The sequence below is a fragment of the Columba livia genome, chromosome 10 (genome assembly GCF_036013475.1).
Source record: "Columba livia isolate bColLiv1 breed racing homer chromosome 10, bColLiv1.pat.W.v2, whole genome shotgun sequence".
NCBI lineage: Eukaryota > Metazoa > Chordata > Aves > Columbiformes > Columbidae > Columba > Columba livia.
Window position 1 is genome coordinate 9931162 of NC_088611.1, and position 22415 is coordinate 9953576.

Consider the following 22415-nt stretch of genomic DNA (forward strand, 5'->3'; position numbering starts at 1 on the left):
AACAAACCACTCAAACCAAAACCCCTTCGCAGGGCAGGTAAAGTGAGCAGCATTATAAGACAACACAGGTCTAGAAGACTAGAGCCAAGCCCGTGGAGCACATGCTGCAGGTGTAGGAGAAAGGGTGATGTTTTTGGCAGCCCTGGATGTGTTACCTGGTTCTCGTGGCAAGGTCCCTGACAGTACTCAGTCAAACTCTCCAGCGTCTGGTTGATCAGTGCTACATTTTTCTCATTTATATACAGGCCAAGAAGTCCAAGTCCACCAGTTGTGCTTCCACAGATACAGTCCAGAAACTGCAGGGTTTCACACACCAAGTTGTAGTTGGTCTTGTTGTTCTGGCAGCGTAGGAAATTCTGCGAGTAGAGTGTCAAAGCCGGGAGGAAGGGAAAAAAAACGCAACATAAAAACTGATGTTTGGATGGTAACATTTAATCAGTTAAATCATAACAGTTAATCAACCCACCATTGCACTGCACGGTATACAGCTCGAATTTCACTGGAGCCTGCACAAGCAATTTCAGCTTGCAATGCGCTGCTCTCCTGAGCAGCTTGTTGGCTTCAAATTTTATAGAAGACGAGCAGTAATAAACAGAGTGCATCCATTAGAGCACTGAAACCCAACACGGAATGGCCATTCACTGCGGGTCAGAAGGCTCTCCTGAGCCTGGAAGCCTTCCTTCCAGCCTGCCTGCTACACTTCACCGCTACCATCACCCAAGGCTGTCTCCTCCCGAGACCTTTCTCCAAGACAGCGGCAGCAATTCCCTGGCTCTGGCTTCCAAGCAGCACCTGTGGAAGTGGCACAGAGGCACCTGCCTGCATGCCTGGAAGGAAAGCATCTTGAAATGCAATTCTCTCAATTGCATTTCTTCCCACGTAATTATTGTAATCCCTGCTTGAAGGTGCTGATTAGGAGTAGCTCCTCAAATGAAATGCCAGATTTGTCAGCATGGATTAAACATGTTTCCTCTCTCCTGTATTCCAAATGAAAAAAGCACGCACCCAACCTAAACAAAGAAGGATAATTAAGGGAAAACAATATTGCAGTGACTCAGATGCTGTTTGTCAGTGTGTTCTCAGCGGCATGCTGTAAAATACAGACACTACTACTGTCTTTTCCTTGAAGCTTCAGCAGGAGAACTCCTATCCAGCTTAAGCTCCAGCAGGTTACAGAACACTTCAAAGGTGAAAAAACCCTGAGACCAACAAGATGCATGGGACTATGAAACCAGCAAGGTCTTTTCTGCAAGTCTCCAGAGAAACACTGTTAACTGATTGCCTCTAGTGCCTGCGTCAGACTAATAAGTCTTTTAAGGCAAACAGACTGAGAAATTGCCAGATTCAATTGAAAGCTAAGCTAAAAAAGGAAATTGCTGTCTATGAATGCAGACTAAAGGTGACAGTGATTCAGCACATTTCAACTGATTGCTCATTTAGCACCCTGACTTTTGATTAACTTGTCAGAATATAGAAAGGTTGATGCTACAGGAACTGGAGCTCGTATCTTCCCTTCAGGAAAAAATGCAAAAATAATGGATAATACTGAAAGCAACGACACAAAATGCTCCCTGGCAGCATTACAGCATTTTCCTGATTATAGCTAGGTTTATACTAGCCTTAGCTTCTTGATCCAAAGTCAATAAACACAAAGGACAGAGAAGGAATGAGGCACAGGATGCAGGACAAAGTTAGATGTCTGTACAACAGGAAGGATGCAAGCAGCAAACAAGACCCCACTGCACTGTGAGAAACAGCCCGAGTGAATGTCTTTTGTGGTCTCAGCCACTATAGATTGAGCTCCTAATTTTCTGTCATTCAGAGGATCTCACAGGCTGCAAAGATGCAACACAACTCCCCAGTATTGAACAAGCCATCCTATTGCTTCCAGCTGGAACAAACCTCAGGTACCATCCGCAAGACCCGGCACTCTGAATGAAGAGCAACAGAACTGCAGATTCAGCTAGAACATAAGAAAAGTGTGCAGTCTGTGGTACCTTGAGGAGAAAATAGGAAATAGAGCATTCTTAGTGCCTTTCAGCATGCAATATACTCTGTTGAGAGAAATACTGTCTGATGGGATGAAGTGCACTCAAGTCAGGCAGTCATTAAACTCCTACCTTTGCAAATAACCTCGTGGAGATCCTTCCCTAGCTAACTTCATGGTACTATCCATTTTTAGGGAACCCAGTCCTCCCCATTTTTGACATACATGACCAGACAGGGCTGTGCTTGCAAAGGCAGCATCTGCAGCCGGTTCTTAATGCCTCTACAGCATTTCTGGGGGTTGGAGACTCTGCTTCCCACTACACAGCCTAAAGCCAAGTACCCTTCAGACAAAACATGATGGCTAAAAATAAAGTTGGCTACTTTCAGAACACATGCGTGGTCTGTTCAAGCACGGATGAACACAGCATCCTTTGAAGGAACAGTATATAATTTATGTGGGCAATTCCCCCAAAAGCTTAAATGTTGTCTTGGGATAATCTTTGTTATAGCAAAAATCTGATCCTTAGTTAGGAAAACTTTGCAAAGAAATAACAAGAGAAAAAGTCTTAGTAAAGTATTATTTTTAAATGATCAGATTTTTCTTTACAGGTCACCGGGTAAGGAAAGGCATTTTTCACGAATACAGGATTGCTCTTTGGTCTTATAAAGTTAATTCTCACACACACTTCTTGCCTAAAACATGACAAGTTAAACCAGCTCATTCTCTGCATGCAGTAGTACTGCTCCGCTAGCCAAATTATTGAATCACTCACCTGCAGCATGCAGAGCTTTACTGTTCTTTATTACCTAGGCTATGTCTCCAGGGATTATGAATGAAAGAAACAGTCAAATCCAATATTAAAAGCTGTAGCAATTCCTTTTTTTTTTTTTTTTTTTTTTTTTTGCACAAGAGCAGTATTTAACCTATTGACTTAGACCTTTTATCTGAGCACGACTGGCTAGCACATTACTACAATATTTTTATTTCACAGAAATAATTCACTTGATAAGAAGTAAAAGAACTGTAGTACTATGTTTTTCCCATGAAGATGGGATTTTTAAGTGTAAGGCTGGAGCCACACGCTTGGCTATGTGCAAGGTTGCTGGTGCCACCTGCCCAGGTGCCAGCCCCGGGGGACAGCACTGAACTCTGTGCCACCGGGAGCCTCCCAGCCAGCCGGCTCTTGCTGACACTGAAGCGTGCCCTGGATGCTTCACTCAGCTCAGCAGAAGTTTCAGTTCTTGTGACCGATTCTGCAGTATATGGAGACATCTTCATTCAGAGAAAAGACAGGACAGAAAAGACTTCCCAAGGAAACTGGTGGGGCTGTAGCCTGGCCAAAGCTGCCTGCAGCGACCCAGAGTTGTGCCAGCTTTGCTTCCAAGACTGAGATCTCACGCAGAATCAAGGGTCAGGCCTAGCACAAGCTTAATGGGAGCCCCCAAGTATCTGCGTGCTGAGAGAGAAACAGAGATATCAAGAGCCCTCCAGAGGAAAATTTGATTCGTTCAGCCTGAAGTGGGTAGCAAAACACACTTCCAGCATCCACCTGTTTGTCCCAGTCCCTGCATTAATTTGGAGAGGATACTGCAACTCCTCCTCCAGACCCCTGGAGAGAGCTGGAGGGGTCAGCACCCTGACTGTGTGCAACATGGAAAAACTGCAGCTTCATCTGCAAAGGGAACAACTGAGTGATGCCAAAGACACAGTATTGCAACTCCCTAAGCCATTTCAAAGGCTTCTTCCACATTTAAAGCACAGATCAACTCTTACAGCCATGACTTGCATTCACCTGTTTTTGCACAACATCAGGCTACTTGTAATTGCTAACAGCTTGAAAAACACTCGGTTTGATAAAACTACAACTGCACAGGGCAAGCAATTCCTATTCACTCCTAACTCAAAGCAAATTTATGCAATTTTGGAAGACACACAGGTTCCAGAAGAGGTTTTACTTATTCCTTGAAGCAGAGAGTCCAATGGCAATATTAATAAGGAGTTCAGTTACAACGTACTAGCTACAGACACAAAGATTTTGAAGCTTCCGACACTCTGGTCTCCCCTCCATGGCTGAAGAAGACAGACAAGCATCAAGAGGACTGTATTTAAAAAACTGTTCCTCTCACATGTTTTTTTTTTGTTTGTTTTTTAAGAAAACCTTTTTTCCCTAGAGCTGAATGCAACTACCTGCTGTTTGGGGAATTTAGTTGTTCAGGATGATGAACAGCCCAGGCCAAGTTTCTGTGTTGGCTTGAATTCAATTTTGCTCCTATAGCTCTCAGTGCCTAGCCAAAGACAGCCGCAGCAAAGGATCATGTGTGTGCGGTTTGGACTACTGCCACATAAACCTGCCATCCTACTTGTCTCCGACATCGCTAACAGCATGAAAATTGTTTGACGAAACAAAGATCAAATAGCTTTTTGAAAAAAATTAGGGGAAACCTTGATGTATGTAACCTTGGCACCTATAAAACGCTAAAAGAATTACACGTTCACAGCACAGGAACATTACCATACAGATTTGACTTCACATATTGCCAGCAGCAGGGCATTCGAGTTCAGCGGAAGCAATTTGGCAGGTCTGAAAAGCACTCACGCAGGGTCCTACACTTCTGGCGTGCCGTACAACAATATGCAATCATAGCAATTATTCCTCCTTTATGATGGCATTTAGTACATTGTACTGCATCTCACCAGCTCCTCGCTTGCATTCAATTCTAATCCAGCAGCAGTGGTTACACTGAACAGAAATCATGTTAATTGTAGTCCATTTGTAAGCAAAAATCTGATCTCCTGCGGAGGCATGCACTAGATAGGATTACTAATGTACAAGATCTGGGCTCGCTACTTAAAATTATACAAACATCACAGAGTATCACAGGACAGCAAAGGCTGACAGGGATCTTTGGAGATTATCTAGTCCAACCCTCCTCACTCTGTCACTGGGCACCATGACGCAGAGTCTGGCTCTGTCCTCTTCACATGCCCCCCTCAGGTGTTTATACACACAGGTGAGATCGCCCAACCCTTCTCCTCTCTAGACTGACCTCTCTCTACCTTCTCCTTGCCCACCAGATGCTCCAGTCCCCTAGTAATCTTTGAGACTCCTTGCTGGACTCAAGAGCCCAGGACTGGACCCAGCACTCTGCAGGGGGCCCGGGGCATCCCACCAGGCATCGTGGACTTGTGTGTGTCCAGCTTGTTGAATGTTTCCTAACCTGATTCTCCTCCACCAAGGATACCTCTTCCTTGCTCCAGACCTTTCCTCTCGTCCAAGGGATATACGGTTTGTGAAGGACGATGCTACCAGTAAAGACCAAAGTGAAGGTAGCATTGAGCACTTGGGCTTTCTCCATGCGCTTTACCACCCAGGGCTCCTGCCCCCTTCAGCAGCAGACCCACGCTCTCCCTAGTTGTCTCCTGCTGTGGGTACAACCTAGAAACCTTTCCTGTTGCCTTTTATGTCCCTTAATACATTCAGCTCCAGCTGAGCCTTTCCTGATACCAACCCTATGATGTGTCCGAATCTATGCACATGAACAGGTCCATGAAAACCCATGAGAAACTCTTCACTGAAAAGTAAGCATACGCTTGAGGGCTGCTAGAACCAAAGTCTCAATGCTCTATTTTCCTACATGACCTTTTTTCCTTCCCCTCTTGAAAGCACATCAGCAACTTCACAGCAGAACATCTGCTTGCTTTAAGCATATGCTTTTAAAAAGCCACAAGAAGTGTTGATCCCACCACCATTTATTTATATACATTGAAAACACCACTGAACACTGGATAAACGGAATTCTATGTATTTGTCCAGCAAGGTATAAATTCTTTTTTTTTTTTTTTTTTTTTGGATTATCTTCAAGGCCAAAGAAAACAGTCAGCTGTGTATTCATTTAAAAAGGCACCAGGTTAGCAAGATTGACGTGACAGCAGCGACTGTGCAAGGCTGTACCTGCAAATCTCGATTGTGGTTTTCACAGAGCAGCTGCAAGAACCGGAGGATGGGTTGCATTATTGAGATCACAGCACTCATCTCCAGGTCATCTTTGCTCTTATCTGCCGCAGACTGTGCTCCTTCTCCTGCTGAATAATGGTCATCGGGATCAGCCTCCCTCCGGTACGTGTTGTAAGCCTTTCTTGTAGCTGCAGAGGCCTCCAGCAACTGATCCCGGACCTCCTCGGTAATTTGGCTCATAGGCTCTCTCACTAAAACACACAAGAACAGATCTCCCTTAGGAAACTGAATAAAGGGGACTAGAAAAATCTATTCCCACATTTCCCATTATAGTTTCACACACGGGCCAGCTATTCATCATCAGTTCTTTCTGGTAAGTATGTTTAGTGTGATGTGAGGGTCTCGAGTTTAGAAGGATATCATATCACTCTTTGCACCTTTTATGTGAACCACAATTAAGTTACAAATTCTGGTATTAATTGGTTAGGGCACAACACGTCTAGGACTACCAGGAGTTACAAAAAAAGGACCTGCTATAGAAGAAGATTAAGATTTCTCCACTTATTGTTAGAGAAGGCACTGACCACAACCCACAGTCCAGGGTCATTACTATGGATCAGATTTGGGCAGCTTGTCACGATGGACAAGGTGGTAGAGTCTCATTTCAGAAATACTTTTCATCATTTCAATAGCACAATCTCACAAATGGATGAAGAGGGCATGAAGCTCTTGAAATCCCAAGCCAGGGCACCACTGATCTCTGAACTTTGCTCTGTGGGATCAGAGATCAGAGCATTATTGCATCAACTGGAAAGAGTTCAAAACACAACATTTTTCTCCCATGTCACTTCAAAAAGGGAACAACTGGGGATTACCTCTTTTTCTGTTGGGTACATCTCTGTCTGAGTCTTCATCTTTCTTTTTATTTCCTAAGTCGCTAGTGTTGACTGTGACAGTAGCCTTGATTTCTTGCTGTGCCACTTTCATGCGATCATAAAAAACCTTGAAGAACTTTTCAGATTTCTTATCTTCTGTCAGTCGACAGAAGAACGAATGCTACAAGAGAAAACGGAACAGGATCTATATCTCTATACATAGGTTTGAATACAGATTATTTCACCTTTATGCACCGTGTGATATCTGGAAGGACTGGAAGGTTTATTAGCTTTCAGTAAACCAAAACCTAGAGCAACGGAGACTTGTATTTTATTGTTAAGGAAGCCCAAGTGTCTCAGCTATATTAGCTTTGTTATTAATGACTTCCAACTATATTTTTAAAGAAATGAGTGCAATAAATCATGCTAGCCCTCATACATTTAAGCAGCACACATTTCTTTAACAATGAAATTAAGGTAAGTACAACGAATTAAGGTAAGGACAATGGAATTATCTCTTATTTGATTCTCAATTCCGAAGAGTATGAGCAAAATACAGAGGAAAAAGAACTGTCCTGCCTTCCTGCCCTCTAATCAAAAGGACGGTGACTCATAACATGCAATAGTCGATGTTAGCGACAGTCCAAAAATGTACAAGCAGGGCAAACTAATGAGGGATATTTTGTGCTAAGTTTCCATTGCCCGGTATGCAGCAGACTTCTTAAAATTCCTACTCTAATATATCTAAGTGACAGAAAAACGGAAAGCATAGACTACTTTTAAAAAGGTTTATTAATGTTCTTCTGCCCATATGTGCACAGAGACACAAAGTTCTTCCTAAAATTGAGGAGAATACAAATCATGTACAGGTCAAAAAGGAGCCAACACAGTGAGTGATCAGACAATTCTTGATGAAACCAATATGCTGTTACATAAATCAAGACCAGAGCTTAAACACGACTGAAGGATGAACTTGTAAGTGGGTCACCTTATGCAGAGTATTATGAAATTAGTTAGCATTCTGCAGTGGCTCATGATCCAACAGCTTTACATGATGAATAGGAATGAAGCCCGATTTATTGAAAAAACAAATTAAAATGGGAATAGCAATATATCCTGCCTGTTTTTCTGCGAAGCGGGGCACACAAGGCCGTTTCTGGTATGCCTGCCTTTGATCACTCCCAAGCAGCTGCAGTCAGAACAGCACCGAATGACTTTGAAACACTAATAAAGTTGCATCTTTGATTACAGAGAAGCAACACTACTATTTAAAGAAGTTGGTCAATATTCACATGAGATATCCCTCCCAAAATTGCAATACCTTCTACCTGCCCAGAGCAACTCAGGTAAACTCTGAAGAGTTTGTAATTACTTCCAGTGATTAACAGAGAAGAGGGAAAGGAGAAGGACCCAGCACAGGCATTGCATGTCTGCAAAGGCAGCCCCACTGGTACCTTCTCCCGACAACCATTCAAACACTCCAGCAAAACAGACGTGCTGGAGCAAGAGACGTTGGCTACTGACAGCAACTGTGCCAGGCCTGTGACACGACACAAGATAATCTGGGGGCCCAAGTAGTTTAAAAGTATTTGCAGGATAATACTCTAATCCAACACTTGATACCAAGAATTTTAATGTTTTCTCATAAAATATGCTCAAATAAAAACATCCTTTGAATGAGAGTTTACTTATCCAGATTTTTTGTTGTTGTTGCTTTTTTAAACTGGTGCTTTGACCTGACCAGACCGATTGGACAGAATACTGTTGAACTACAATCACAACCAAGAGGTGCATTAACAAGGTTTCCCTGAGCTGCTGCTGAGTAACCAAACCCAGGTTTGGGTTCTTCAGACAGCCAACCCTTGGAATCTTGATCTCTTACTGGTGGCTACAAGTACAGACAGAGGATGGGTTTGTATCGACATTGCATCTTGAAAGTTCTACTCTATCTGTATTACACCACAAGAATAACAATAATAATACTTTACAGATAGACAAGCATAAACCATTTTCTGAACACCATCATGATTTGCTCATCAGGGGAGCGATGGTTGTCACCTGGCTGCAGGTCTTAAGAGCCTGGACAGGAGGAGATTCTCTGCAATGAAGCAGCAGTGAAGGAAAAGCTTTTTTTTAATGAACCACACTACAGAAACACCTTACATGCCAGTAATTGTTACTTGCTGACAGGGTTATTTTTGTCATCTTTTCAAGCATCTTAACTGACTTTCCACTGCACTTCAGAGAAAAAACAAATGAAACAAACATTTCCAGTAAAGCCTTCTTGTGCGTGCTGTGCATATGTTCAATGGTTGTCACAAAATGATTGTTTCAGTTTAGGTCAGGATGCCTAACACCTTCACACATATGAATCAACCACATGCCAGCTATCAAAGATACTGTATTTTAAGCGGTGTGATCTTGCAAATTGCGCTTGAGCAGGTAATTGGTGGTGATAAGTATAACAGAAATCCTAAAATTTATTTACAGATATAGCCGCAAAGTAAGAGCTGGAAAAATCTTCCTTTTTTAAATGGAAATGAAGTGGCCATTTTAAACTACCGTATGCTAGGGTCCTGGCTCGCTCACAGGCACCATGCAACCACATGCAAGACTGCTGAAAGAGCAAGTGTGCTGGGAAAGCAGCTTGGAATGAATTGAACAGCAAACCTCTACACTCCTATGTGTTTTAGAAGAACAGTGCTTTTAACATACCACTGAGACAGGGCATTTGACACCAGCCATCCCTTTGAGGGTCTCCTCATGAACCAGATGCAAACACAAAAGCCAAGGGTCTATGTCAGCAAGAGAGCGCTGCCCTCGGCACACACTGGGCAGAGAAGCCCAAGCTGTCTCCTCATCTCCCAGACAGATCCCACCCATGTAGCCACCACCAAACTGGGACTGTGATCTCCTAGAAACCTACCACAGGGCCGGGAACCGTGCCTCACAACATACCAGTATGGGGACTGTGGCTGATTATCCCAGTACAAGGTACCAGAGGAAAAGGCACCTGCAAGGCAAGTGAAGGTATGAGCCTCATCTCATACTCGAGACGCTGGCAGTGGACCAGCTGCTCATGCAGCGTGCTAACGTCATGCAGTACAAGACTGTATTTTACTTCAGCTGTGTTTTGTTAACGACTAAGAGTCATTCCCATTTAAAGAGAGATATCACATGACACAAAAGATCACAAAGTTTGCTTTATGAATGCTGGATTCACCAACAGCTTCGCAAGTACACACACCTCAATGAAACACAGTACAACTCCCGAGCACAGACACCATCCGATTACACAAACCAAGACTTCTCTCTGATATGAGGGTATCAGAGATAATGTGACTGCAATTCATCACACAGCCACAGAACGAAACTCAGAAACATCTGCACATGACACGCACAAGCTTGTAATGTGATAGCTACGCTCACTGTACATAAGAGCATCATGCACAGAGTTCTCAATCATTTTTAAAGATGGAGCAACCACCACCTACGCAAATTCATTCAAGACTAACTTGGGGCAATGGAAAGAGCTTTGTTAAGAAACACAAGGGGAAAATCTTATTATGTAAAGGTTGGCAATTTCAAAGTCTTGCAGGCCACTGGAGAATAAATATATTTTTGTGGTGCACTGTTTCCATGCAGGTACAAAGCACCAGACAAGCAGCCGTATGCTGCGTTATTTACTGGTATATGGTACATCAAGCATTATGATGAGCCTGTATTTGTTTCAAAGGGATGGAGGGAGAAGAATTTGGCACACACATTGCACATGTGCAAAGCCAGCCAAGCTGACTCCTCCTCCTGACATCTAAAGTGGTCTATTAAAATACTGCAAACAACTAGTAACACCAGGAAATCTGCAGAGTAACTGCTCCTTCCTTCTTCTGTCATCCAGCTCTGTTCCTAAAGAAATCCTAGCAGAAACCTCATGCACAGTGGAGTATTCCCCTTAAACCGTTGCCCCTCCAGCATACTGCCTCTGCGCTAAAGGAGGGTGGTAAGTAAATACTGTCACCATAACATCTACAACAATTTCCCTGGTCCACACAAAACATGTTGCAGAAGACAAATTGCAAACCAAGTAACTGATTTCACTAGAAAATAAATCTAAGGCCAAGTTTAAATCGTAGCACATTGATTAGCTACAGCTTGGCCCACCCTTGAGCACCATCAGCCCTCGCTCTCATTAACTGAGGCCGAAGCTGTGGTTAAGCTTTGAGAAAAGCATCTTATCTTTCTTTAGAAGGCATCAGAGATGATGAGCTATGTCTGCAGTCTGTTCCAGTGGTTAATAACTGTTAGAAACATGTGATTAAGCTGCTTTTTAAGCCACTAACTTCTGTGACTTAAGTCACTGATTTTTCTTTCAATTTATGTCTCTTCTGTAGTTATTGGCAGCAACTTCGTATCCTCTCCCGTTCAAACTATTTACTGTTATGTGTTTAGAATCAGAGAATCGCTTAGGTTGAAAAAGATCTTTCAGATCGAGTCCAACTGTTAACCCAACATGGCCAAGTCCACCTCTAAACCATGTCCCTAAGAACCTCATCGGTGCATCTTTTAAATCCCTCCAGGGATGGTGACTCCACCAGTTTCCTGGGCAGCCTGTTCCAATGCCTGACAACCCTTTCCAGCAAGAAATTTTTCCCAATATCCAATCTAAAGCTCCCCTGGTGCGACTAGAGGCCATGTCCTGTTGTCCTATCACACTATCTCACTTGGGAGAAGAGAACAACTCCCTTCATGCTACAACCTCCTTTCAGGTAGCTGTAGACAGCGATAAGGTCTCCCCTCAGCCTCCAGTTCTCCAGGCTGAACAGCCCCAGTTCCCTCAGCCGCTCCCATCACACTTGTGCTCCAGGCCCCTCACCAGCTCCGTTCCCTTCTCTGAACTCGCTCCAGCACCTCGATGTTTTTCTTGTCATGAGGGGCCCAAAACTGACCCTGGGATTAGAGGTGGAGCCTCACCAGTGCTGAGTACAGGGGGACGGTCACTGCCCTGGGCCTGCTGGCCACACTAGTGCTGATACAACCAGGATGCTGGTGGCCTTCTTGGCCACCTGGGCACACTGCTGGCTCATCTTCTGGCTGCTGACCAACACCCCCAGGTCAGCACCCAACAGGTGGCTTTTCCAGCTGCTCTTCCCTGAGCCTGTAGCCCAAAGCCTGTTCACCCACATTTTTTTCTAAACTGAAAATACTACTTTTGCTTGCTGTCATTTTATTCAGAATGAATATACTTTTCTATGGTGGTTATTTTTTGGCACATTATTAAATATTGCAGATAGTTAACAATTTGGATTGTAGAATCCTATTTTTAAAAAAGAAATCGGCAAAGAATGGGCACATTTCCTAGGATTCCCACTTCACCTCTTCTCCCTTCCTGTCTTGCCTTCCAAGAAGGCATAGAATATACATAATTTCCAATGATGAGTGGAAGAGCAGCTCAGCTAACTACCCAGCAGTCAGAGGAGCAGGGTTATGGAGGCAGGATAACCTCACACATGTACAAATGCTCCTTAATGTGTCTCAGGTACCAGCAACTGGTAGCAAACCGTTTTTTAACTAGCAGAGCTGACATCTGCCCCCTGAAGAATGAAGCTGTAAAATGCAGCTGATGGCCACCTTCATGTGAGGTGTAGAAAGTATACACCCAGCTAACAAATCCACTACGAAATTAACTAATCCACTATAAGTTTAACTATGATTGAGTCTGTAGGATTGTGAAATGAAAAGCAAAGGAACCAGCTGAAGGCAGTTGATTTCTAGCTCTTAGCTTTGCCAGGCTTATCCAGTTTTGCCTGTGTGCAGTCACCCTTCCTGCAAACACCTTCCTCTACAATGTTACCTGCTAGCTGGATCTGCCACAAAGTCACAGCTCTCTTGCCAGCCAAGAAAAGCAACAACTGTTGGATTGTTTTGCATCAAATCTCTTGGCTTTCCGCCCCAGACTTGGTAATTACAGGCTGGACTGTATGCGCTGTCTGAATGACCATATTGTGAGAAATATAACCAACAGCTACTAGCAAGCCTTGAGTTCAAGATGCATCTGCTTACACGTGTGCTTCCTCCTGAAAGAACAGTGGCCTGATTTTAGCAAAGACTCTTCCTGCAGAGCCCAAACAGGGATTGCCGTCATCCTGCAGCGGACAGAGTATTTTCCGCACCACACCCTCCGTAATTCACAGAGCTGTTTCAACAGACCGCAGCCATTAAACCCTGCCAGACCATCCACACAGATCTCCAAAAATTCCCCAGGAAAACAAATATTTGATTACCAATAAATAAGGGCAAGCCATGCCCCAGCAAACACCTCACAAATTAAAGCAAACTGTTGTCATTTCCCTCCCCATTTCTCTAATGCCAGTGAACAGAAAATACACCATGAACTTGACTAGTCAGGGATACTTCAAAGAGGAAAGTCCATCCCGATACAAGAAAGAGATCAGCTCTCTGGCTTCAATTCAGGACATTTTATTCCAGTACTGGAGAGGAATTATTACGAGGATGTTAACTTGCTTGGGTTATCCAGACAGGCTGCCAGCATGAACTAATCCAAAACTCCTGTGCTACCTCATCTCTGCGGAAAGAGCCTGCCACCCCCGTACCGTTTCTTATAGCTGGACTGTTCAAAGCAGCCACATTTTACTGGGAACTGCACCGCTAACACAAGCACTGAATTAAGTACAAATGCCAACCCTCTACATTCTGCCTAAACATATTGCAAGGGCTTCCACTGCAGAAAATTCAAACCTAAGTTTGCTTTCTCTCCTCCCTCATTTATTTATTTTACATATCACTGATCCCTCTTTTTTCTTGAAATCTTTCATACGTCCTGGCTCAGTAAAGATCCATCACTCCGGGATGTGAGTGATAGATATCATTAGTCTTGCATAGCTTAAGGAAATGGCAGCTGAAATATTTCATGTTGAACATACTTCACAGTTTGAAATAAACCCATAACGAAAATCTGCCAGAACACCTCAATTGCCTTTTCTTTTTTTTTTTCCCCCAAACTGTAAAATAAACTTTGTCCTGAAAGCAGCAGGGGTACTTCCCAGCTCTATTTTTGACAAATAAGACAAACTCACTGTCATGGGCATCCACACACCATCCTTCAAGGCTCTACTCCAAACTGGAGATTCTGCCCAACCTCAGAGAGGTTTTTGGAGGGGTACGTGCACACACAGACAGACCCCTGCCTTTCCCAACCAGCTTTAAATGAAAGCAGCAGCAGAATTGCACTACTCATTTCAGGGAAGAGCCCTTATATCCTACACATTCTCCTACTGCAACACCTAAAATCTTGATGCACTTTTAAGTCGTATCACAAGGGGAAAGAACAAACCTCCCAGAGATACAGTCCCCTTGTGCCTTTCCAGGGCCAGTACAAAACCCCTGGGACAAGAAGGTGACACGGGAGGTCACTGGGAGGTGAAGACAGACTGGGGGAATGACAGGTAGAAACATGACTGTGGGGTTTGGGGTTTAAATCCCCCCGCAGACGGAGCAGATGGCTTCCAAAGCGTGGGAGACCTGGGGGCCTGACTTCTTTCAGCACGGAGCCTGATTTGAGTTCCTCCTGCACACATGTGGGAGCACGCACCCGCCGGGTCACCCAGTTAATCTGTGCACAGCTCTTGCATGGCAGGAGCATGAATCCCACTTCCTTACCGAACCAGTGAGTTCTGTGTAGGTGTGAGAAACAAGGAAGTCTGCAGACTCTCCAAAAGAAAAAAAAAATGTGTAAGATCTTCTTGAGAGACAGAGAAATTAAAGAAAACCATAGCAACAAGTCAGTCCACCTACCCAAACCACCCACCCACCACCAGTTTCATTTGCTGACGCACTTCAAAAACAAGCTGGCTCCTACCCGCTCTGGAAGGTGAGCAAGCCCTGAGAGCTCATTAAATTCCCTTCTCAGCTACTCTTGTGTGCCTGCAGCTAGTGAGCAAGTGGGATATAAATAGAAGTTATATAACATCGCTTTGTTGATTCCTGTGCTTACCCAAAAAAAAAAAAAGAGGCAGCATGACCTTGTTTTTCTGAATAGCTTGCCTCTGCCTGCTCGTGGAGGACTTAAATCCCACTAGGGATCATCTTAAAAGTTAATGTTGGACCTGGATCCCATGGAGAGCAATGCGGAGAATTAGCGATTTTCTTCCCTGCTCCTTACAGGACCGTGATCACACCTGAACACCGAGAGGACTGTCACATGAGAGGTTTGTGGTACCCAACAGCCATGAATGATACGAGGCTACCAAGACAGGACGACAAGCAACAAAGCTGAAACCTGACATAGCATCTCTCCTCCATTTTTTTGCCTATACTGCTCAACTGCACAGATGAGTACCTCAAAATCTAAGCATAAAACCTCCCTTTGGGCAAAAAGACTGAAAGATGCTATGATACAGGAACACTGATGGCCCAAATATACTTCAAAAAGTATTTGCAGCTGCAGCTGAAGTAGAAAGACTAAGTGGTATCGCTACAATCTCACCTCATCCACCCTGTTCTCAATCTCATCTGTGCATCTTACTACCCCTGATAAAAACAAAATAATCTCTGCCAGAATGATTCCTCACAGCTTTAGGTTCTGTCTCTCAGGGCATTATCAGTGGGGCTTGTTTGTTTTTAACGTGGTGGTATCTAATGGCTCAACGAGACTGAGACTTTGCTGTGCTAAACACATTAAAAAACACATGAAAGGGACCGAGTGCTCCCAGGGGTTTGCCATCGCGAGTCTCCTCACGTGCTGCAGATCAGCAGAGCAGCAGGACGTGGATTTCCTCAGCGCTGACTTAATTACTAACGCAGGTTCCGTGCCTTGTTTTGAAGGTAACTGTGCCGTGAAGGAGGGTCTGGATCTGCAGCGTGATTCATGCTGGAGGGCCATTGCACAAGAGGACAAGATTAGTGCCTGCAGCTGAACGTGATGTTTGATGCAGGTCCTTATAACCACCTTTTTTAATGTCATGTTCTGAAGTAACATACTCATAATATTAAAAGAAAAGATGTAATTTAAGTTGAGAAAAACTTGTTAAAATGGTGAAAAACATAGGTGATTACTTAATGCCTGCCAATAGCTTGCTGGTTTTACATTTGTTTCAATAATACCTGTTTAGGAAAACTATGGAAAAAAGATGTAACATCCTGTATCAAAGAATTATGCCTGTTATATACAAACAGTAGAGATTTTAGGAGACATTTTTTATCAGTGACCAAAAGTTCTCAAGTAGTATTTACAAAAGTTTAGTGATCCAAAGATAATCTTGCCTATGGAGCATTTACCATGGCATACGATTTTATGTGCCCACATGTATCCATGGCTGTTGCAAATTTTAAAGTGGTAAATCTGGTCTTAAAAGTCCAAACCACAAAGCCCAAAGCACCATTGTGTAACTAAATGTATGTTTTATATCGCTCATACTTTTGTAGCATTTCATAAAATTTTCTCCCAATTTTGAAGGGCAATTGCAGTTGTAGAAAAAAAAGAAACCAAGTGCTTTGGCAACTGAATAGGACAGGACACGTTTAGGCCAACACGGCAAGTGAAAAAAAATACAGCAAGTTGCCTGGCTGGTTCCAGCTATTTCACTGTTGATCTTTTTAGCATCACTTATCCTTCAATTTTTGTCAGAGTATTTCTCAGCCAACATTACAGCAAGCTAAAGGACACAGATCTGCCTCAAAGTTACTGCTCCCCTAAACCCAAGGGCTGGAGGAGATCATCACAGAATCAAGCCCCATCTCCCAGAGCACCCTTGTGCACTTAGTTTCTGCAGCTTTTCTATATGCCAGAAACATGAACAAGAAATGGATAGCTTAATTCATTTTGTGCACTAATTTTGCAGTTATTTAATAATTATCAGTCATCTTCGGACAGTTTGAGGCACCCAGTTCAGCAAAGGAGACCACGACTGACCATGCTGGAGTTTTCTTGCTGGTGGCAACACATGAAGAGAAAAGTCAGAATTAAGTCCAAATCCAGGCACAGTGCAAGACAGAGCTGGAGACAGGAAAGTTGTGTTAGTTCAGCACTTCACCTAAACCAGTATTTCCTACTAAACCAGACTAATGAGGATCTGGCTGCTGTAATTTCTGGTATCCCACTTGTTCAGAGCCCCCTGGGTGGTTCTGCAAGGAGCAGCAGGGCATCATGCGGCCAGAGCCCCCAACGAGCACTTAAAGGAGCGCACACAAAATGCACGGCTCCTCTTCGCAGACTGCACTGAAGAGCCCTGGATGTTAAAGCAACTCAAAGCCACACAGCTTTTTGTACAGTCACATCTCAGAGGAGCCTCCCATACACACAGTGAGCTCCAAACCTTGGCTCAGCATCACACTGATTTGCTTTTGCCGTGCCGTGATGGAGGCACAACCCACTGGCTCACCACCACAGCCTCCTTGGTCCTGGACATCCCTCCTTCCCCCAGCAGCTGAGGAGAGCATCACAGCCCTTGCGCAGGAGCAGTGACTGCTCACATACCTTAAAGCCAGGAGCAAATCCTCACCTCCTTCCTGAAAAGTAATCACCTTTTGCTTGGGTGCTGACTCCTATCACCTCATCCTCTGTGCTCACAGCCCACCTTGGGGAGACCTGTGGATGAACGGGGAAAGAAGGTACCACCGCACTTCAAAGTGGTAACTCTGCATCATGTCACTTTGGGGTAGCACTTGAAAAAATGCCTGTAACCATAAACTGATGCCATCAACCTCATTTTACTTTCCCTTGCTGAAAATACCAACATGTGCACGTGGATAAGTTGTCACGCAATCTAACTTTTGAGAAGATCCCTAATTAAAGGAGCGGACTGAAGTCTCCGTGGGGAGGTAGTTATATAAGGGACTTTACTTGCTATTAACTTCTGTGGACTAAATAAGCCCAACACTCTACAGAGGTGAGGCAGAGTAAGAGTGCACAGACTTTTTATTTGGCAGATGAGAGACAAGCATTGCAGGAGAAGCCCTCAGAAGTTTCCTCCACTGTCACTCACTTGCTGGGGTTGCTTTAACGGGGGAACACTTGCAACACTGCAGGGAACGGACTGAACTTTTGTCTCCTCCAAAGGAGATGCAGCTCTGCGTGCAGCGTGCTGATGAGACACAGCACCTGCCATGCAAGCTCCAGGGGGACGGGTTCCAGGGGCAGCTCCTCGGACACAAGGCACCCTCACCATTTCGGAGGAGGGCGTGGGGCTATTGGGCATTCCCCCAGGGCTGCTCTGTGCAGAACCGCTGACACCAGCTCTCTCAAGGTGGATGCTGAGGGTTGTATAAATTAATAAAGGGGTATATGTAATTTTCAGTTCAGCGAGCTGCAGCATTTGTCAAGTTAATTTGTTGTTCAGTTTTGACCCTGCAGGTTCCACCTCCACTTCTGTCTCCTCAAAGGAGGGCAGGCTCGCCACCAAAAAACCCAGGGCTCCTGCTGAGCGGGAACGACAGACACAGCTATGACACTTCCATCAGCATCTCCGTTATGAAAAAACCTGACAGTGCTTCTAAGTGAATTCCAAAAACTAAAAATAACCTAGAAAAGTTTCCATCCAGAGAGCTTTAAGTGGGCAAGGACATCTGTCTTTCTCCCAGAACAGTTAGTTTATCACATCCACGTTCACCCCAACAGCAACACACACATCAGCCTGGAATTAAGTCTGCTGTACACCACCAGCTCAGCCCCTTTCCTGAGGTAAACCAGGAGTGTCTTTTCCTGCTTCTCCCCCACATTAATTTTCTTAACAATACAATAAAAATAACTCCTGCCAATTGGAATAAGGAACATTTCTAGATTTGCTCTTCTGCTAGAGTTGGCAACCACCTGCTTTGCCTAGCCTTAATATTGGCCCCACACGTACCTAATGAAACGGTAACACCTATTCCAGTTATCCCTTCCCAGCATCATGGGGATCTGTTCTCCCGCTGAAGCTCATGGGAGTTACCTGGGAACTCCCATTATTAACCATATTACAATCATCATGTGCAAGTTCCTGTGTGTCAGTACAAACCTTTTGCTTAACTTTGAGCTGAATTCATTTCCCGTGTGAAAACCTGGAGCTAGGAAAATGCCACGCAGGGGTGACACATTTCTGGCTTTGCTGCCAAAAGGCCTTTTTCCATAACATGTCCCTATCCCACCAGCTTCATATTCTCAAAGACCTGTAGATATAAGCAATTTAAGCTCGGTAAAAATTATTCAGACTGCACACAGAAGGAACTTGCTCAGAATACTATAAATCAAGAGCTGCTAATAACAACAACAACAAAAAAGTGACATGAAGATGAACTGTGTTAGACCTCAAAGCCAGCCGATTCAGCTAGGTCAGCTTTCACAATAACTAACATATCTGATGCAAAGTGAACACAGTTATTAATCCAGAGACTAAAGATGACTCTTCCACTGGCAGTTACTGCAACTTGCCATAGAACTTCAAAAAATCTACTCTGCATGCTGCAGAGGTTGCGCAGCCCTACCTAACTGCAAAATACATCAAAAGAACATAGATTAGAGAAAGATTAGGATAACAGACCATGGAAAGTATTGGGTTCATTTTCATAAGCGCATCTAATTTCCATAAGCAGACAAATTTTGCAGTGTATCTTGTAAAAATGAAAACTTTGTAGGAGACCATTACACTGCTGCACTCAATAAATCCTGACCATGCTGTAGCAGAGAGTTGCTTTATAAACCCTTTGTAAAGGGTTTGAAGCTGTGCAGGCGGGCGAGCACGCCATGCAGCTCCCCATAAAGGCAGCACTCCCTGACAGCTGTGCTGCGCTCAGAGCCTTCCGCATTTTCTAGGGGAGCAGATACACGATTCTTTCTATGCGAAGAGAGAAAACCTTGAATTTACCATCCCAGAACGCCAGTTTCAGCAGGTACTTTGGAAGATGCAGACCTGAAATTGTGACTTTACTATAGAGCAAACCTCCACCTTCGCTTTGACTCACCAGCATTCAGCCAGCTGTTCTCCCAGAAATTAAGCTTTGTGGTTGGCATTTTTTTCTCCATTGAAGTTTTACTTATTTGGCTTTCATGACTCAAATACCACTGAAAGATCAGAGTGCTGAATATGTGCAATTCTTGATTGACATTGTGGTGGCCCCCAGAGGCCCTGACTCTGACAGAGCCAGTGCAAGTAAACAAAGCACAGGGGGACTCCCTGCCCAGCACCAGGAGATACTGTAAGTCAGGGAACATCTCTGTGCACTGATAAGCCTTTTTTGCCTTTTCCTGTCAGGCCACCGGATTGCTGCAGCACAGAATACCTACATTACAACCGCTCCACAGGATATTTTCAATAAAATCTCAAGTACTTTGCATGTGTGAGTAAGAGCTCCTGGGTGTGTCCAAGACCTCTGAGCTTACAGCAGTAGCTGTCAGCATCACAAGTCATTTGGTTCCTAAAACATTCTGTACTTAAAAGTAACGTACAGCAGAGCCCCCCTCCCGCCCAGCCCTTGGCTGCTGCATTAGCACACGTACATGCACCAAGGAACTACCAAGTTACCATTTTCTAAAGGTAAGGACAACTGCTAAGCACTTATTCCTGAGTGGGAGAAGATGGCAAACAGTCACTCTGGTTTGCAGAAGTAACATCTATAAAGGCAAGAGTGCAACAGAAACCAGCAGGACCATAAGGCAGGGATGTGGAAGCGTTACGCTGTCTGCTATAAGCAGCCGATGCCAACAGCTCATTCCTAACCACATAATTATTTTACAGACTCCCAGCTCCCAGACAACAAATGCAAACTAAAGAATCTCCCTTTTTGGCGAAAGAAGTACCTTTGGATATGGATCACAGGTTGCCCTGTTTGTTTTGACCAGATGAACTAAGGAATCTGCTTCCAGCACCGATTCGCACACAGCGGGAAGTGACTCTGCTCAGTTCATTAGTTCTGGGTTCCAGCACAAGCAAAGGATCTCTCTGCATCAGGCGGGTGCAGAATTTGTTTTTCCTTCCAGGGTGACAGTGTGAGGTTACCTGAGGCTCCCTGAGAGCTACGAAGATGAAAGCTCAGCTTCCTTTACATTGGAGCAGAGCAGGAAATTTAAAGGAGTGACTCTCCCCAAGGAATGTTAATCCTGTCATTGCAGTTTAAGGTGACATGGAATTTTAAATGCTTGATTCCTACTCTGTCTTTTGCAAAGAAGCTTCACTCCAGAGCATACGACAGAGGGGAAAAAAGAGTGTACTGATTACAGAGCCAGAGTGAAGGAGCCCCAGAAGGTTCCCTCTCTCTCAATACAAGTCTGCATGAAAACAGGTGCTGCTGTAGAGATCTAGTGCACATTTTAACCACAGTGATCCATTATAACTAGTCAGGATTCAGCTCTACATTACACTTATATCTCACCCTGTACAGCTGCCCAGAGGGTACAGCTGCTCTTCATCATATCTCTGGTCAGGTTTGCGCCAGACAGTTCTATGGGATTTAAAATGTTTTCACTGGCAGGCTGGTTTTCCATTGGATCAACAACTCCAAATTCAACTCACCCCACAGCTGCACAAGCCGTACAAAAGAGGGGACAAGCAGAGCTCATCAGAACAGGATGGGTCATTTTGGCAAGAGCCCACTGTGAGATTAGATTAAGCACAACACGGGGCTCTAACCTCAGTCTGGTTTAGCATTTCTCCCAGAAGTTGCCATGGAGGTCTAGTACAGATAACATCATCACTGTAGCGGCTCTTTGCTGCTGCAGCAATACCAGAGACAGAACATGTCCTTCAGTAGTTTGGTTTTCAGGGCAGAAAACGGAAGAGTGGGAAGTGGTTGTACCATACTCACAACAGTGGGTCACATAGAAAATATTATTTTAGTTCTCTTTGCTCAGGCTCTTCTGCAAATGCTAGCCTGTTTTATCTTTAAGTACCAAAATCAATGTTGCTAATTAGGATGCAGCACAAATGGCACCCAATCACAAGCCTAAATCTGTATGTGTATCAAACATTTGGATGTATCACTTCTCTGAGTGAAAGGAACAATCTGCAAAATTGACCTTCTTCAACAAATCAGTGATTGTTTTGTTCAGACATGTGGAACACGTTGCAGTGGGGTAGGAAAGGGATGACACTCTCTGGAACACCTACGTATAAAGCCCATTGTCCAAGATTGAAACAGACTGTTTGCAAATAGAACACATGCAAAGTCAAAAGAATAAGATACTACATGTTCAACAATCCTTGTAGGCATGTTTTGCCATAATAAGGTTTTACTTTCTGTTTGGAAGAACTCCATTAAAATCCATCCCAGGTGCAATTTTCATTTAGAGAAACTAAATCCTTGAAACACAAAAGCGAAGGACAGCCAGATTACAGGAGAATGGTGGTAGTCTGGAGTTTACCTTATGCTGTTATTTTAAATTCCATTCAAAAATCTAACAGCTAGCTGTAAAAGTCTCTCAACTTGTTGCAGCTGCTTAAACTTAATCATAAAAGTAGTCACATTAACTTATGTTACAACACTGTTTTGTTATACATTCACTATATTGCCCTGGGAAATACCTCAATTACCAAGTGCCCATGCAAGCACTTAAGTCAACTTTTGCAGAGTAGACACCAATATTTTTCTTAATTACAGGTCAAAGACC

At 44.0% G+C, this 22415-nt stretch overlaps 1 protein-coding gene across 16 annotated transcripts in view; it reads right to left on the minus strand.

The window, feature by feature from the left end:
- Window positions 1-22415, minus strand: part of ITPR1 (inositol 1,4,5-trisphosphate receptor type 1) — a 174398-nt gene that overhangs the window by 39995 nt on the left and 111988 nt on the right. For all 16 annotated transcript variants that reach the window (XM_065074564.1, XM_065074557.1, XM_065074555.1 and 13 more), the window contains 3 exons: window positions 6821-7001; window positions 5943-6196; window positions 156-356 (listed from right to left, as the gene is read on the minus strand). In XM_065074564.1, coding sequence (XP_064930636.1) covers window positions 156-356; window positions 5943-6196; window positions 6821-7001 — 636 coding nt within the window. The remainder of the gene's footprint in view (window positions 1-155; window positions 357-5942; window positions 6197-6820; window positions 7002-22415) is intronic.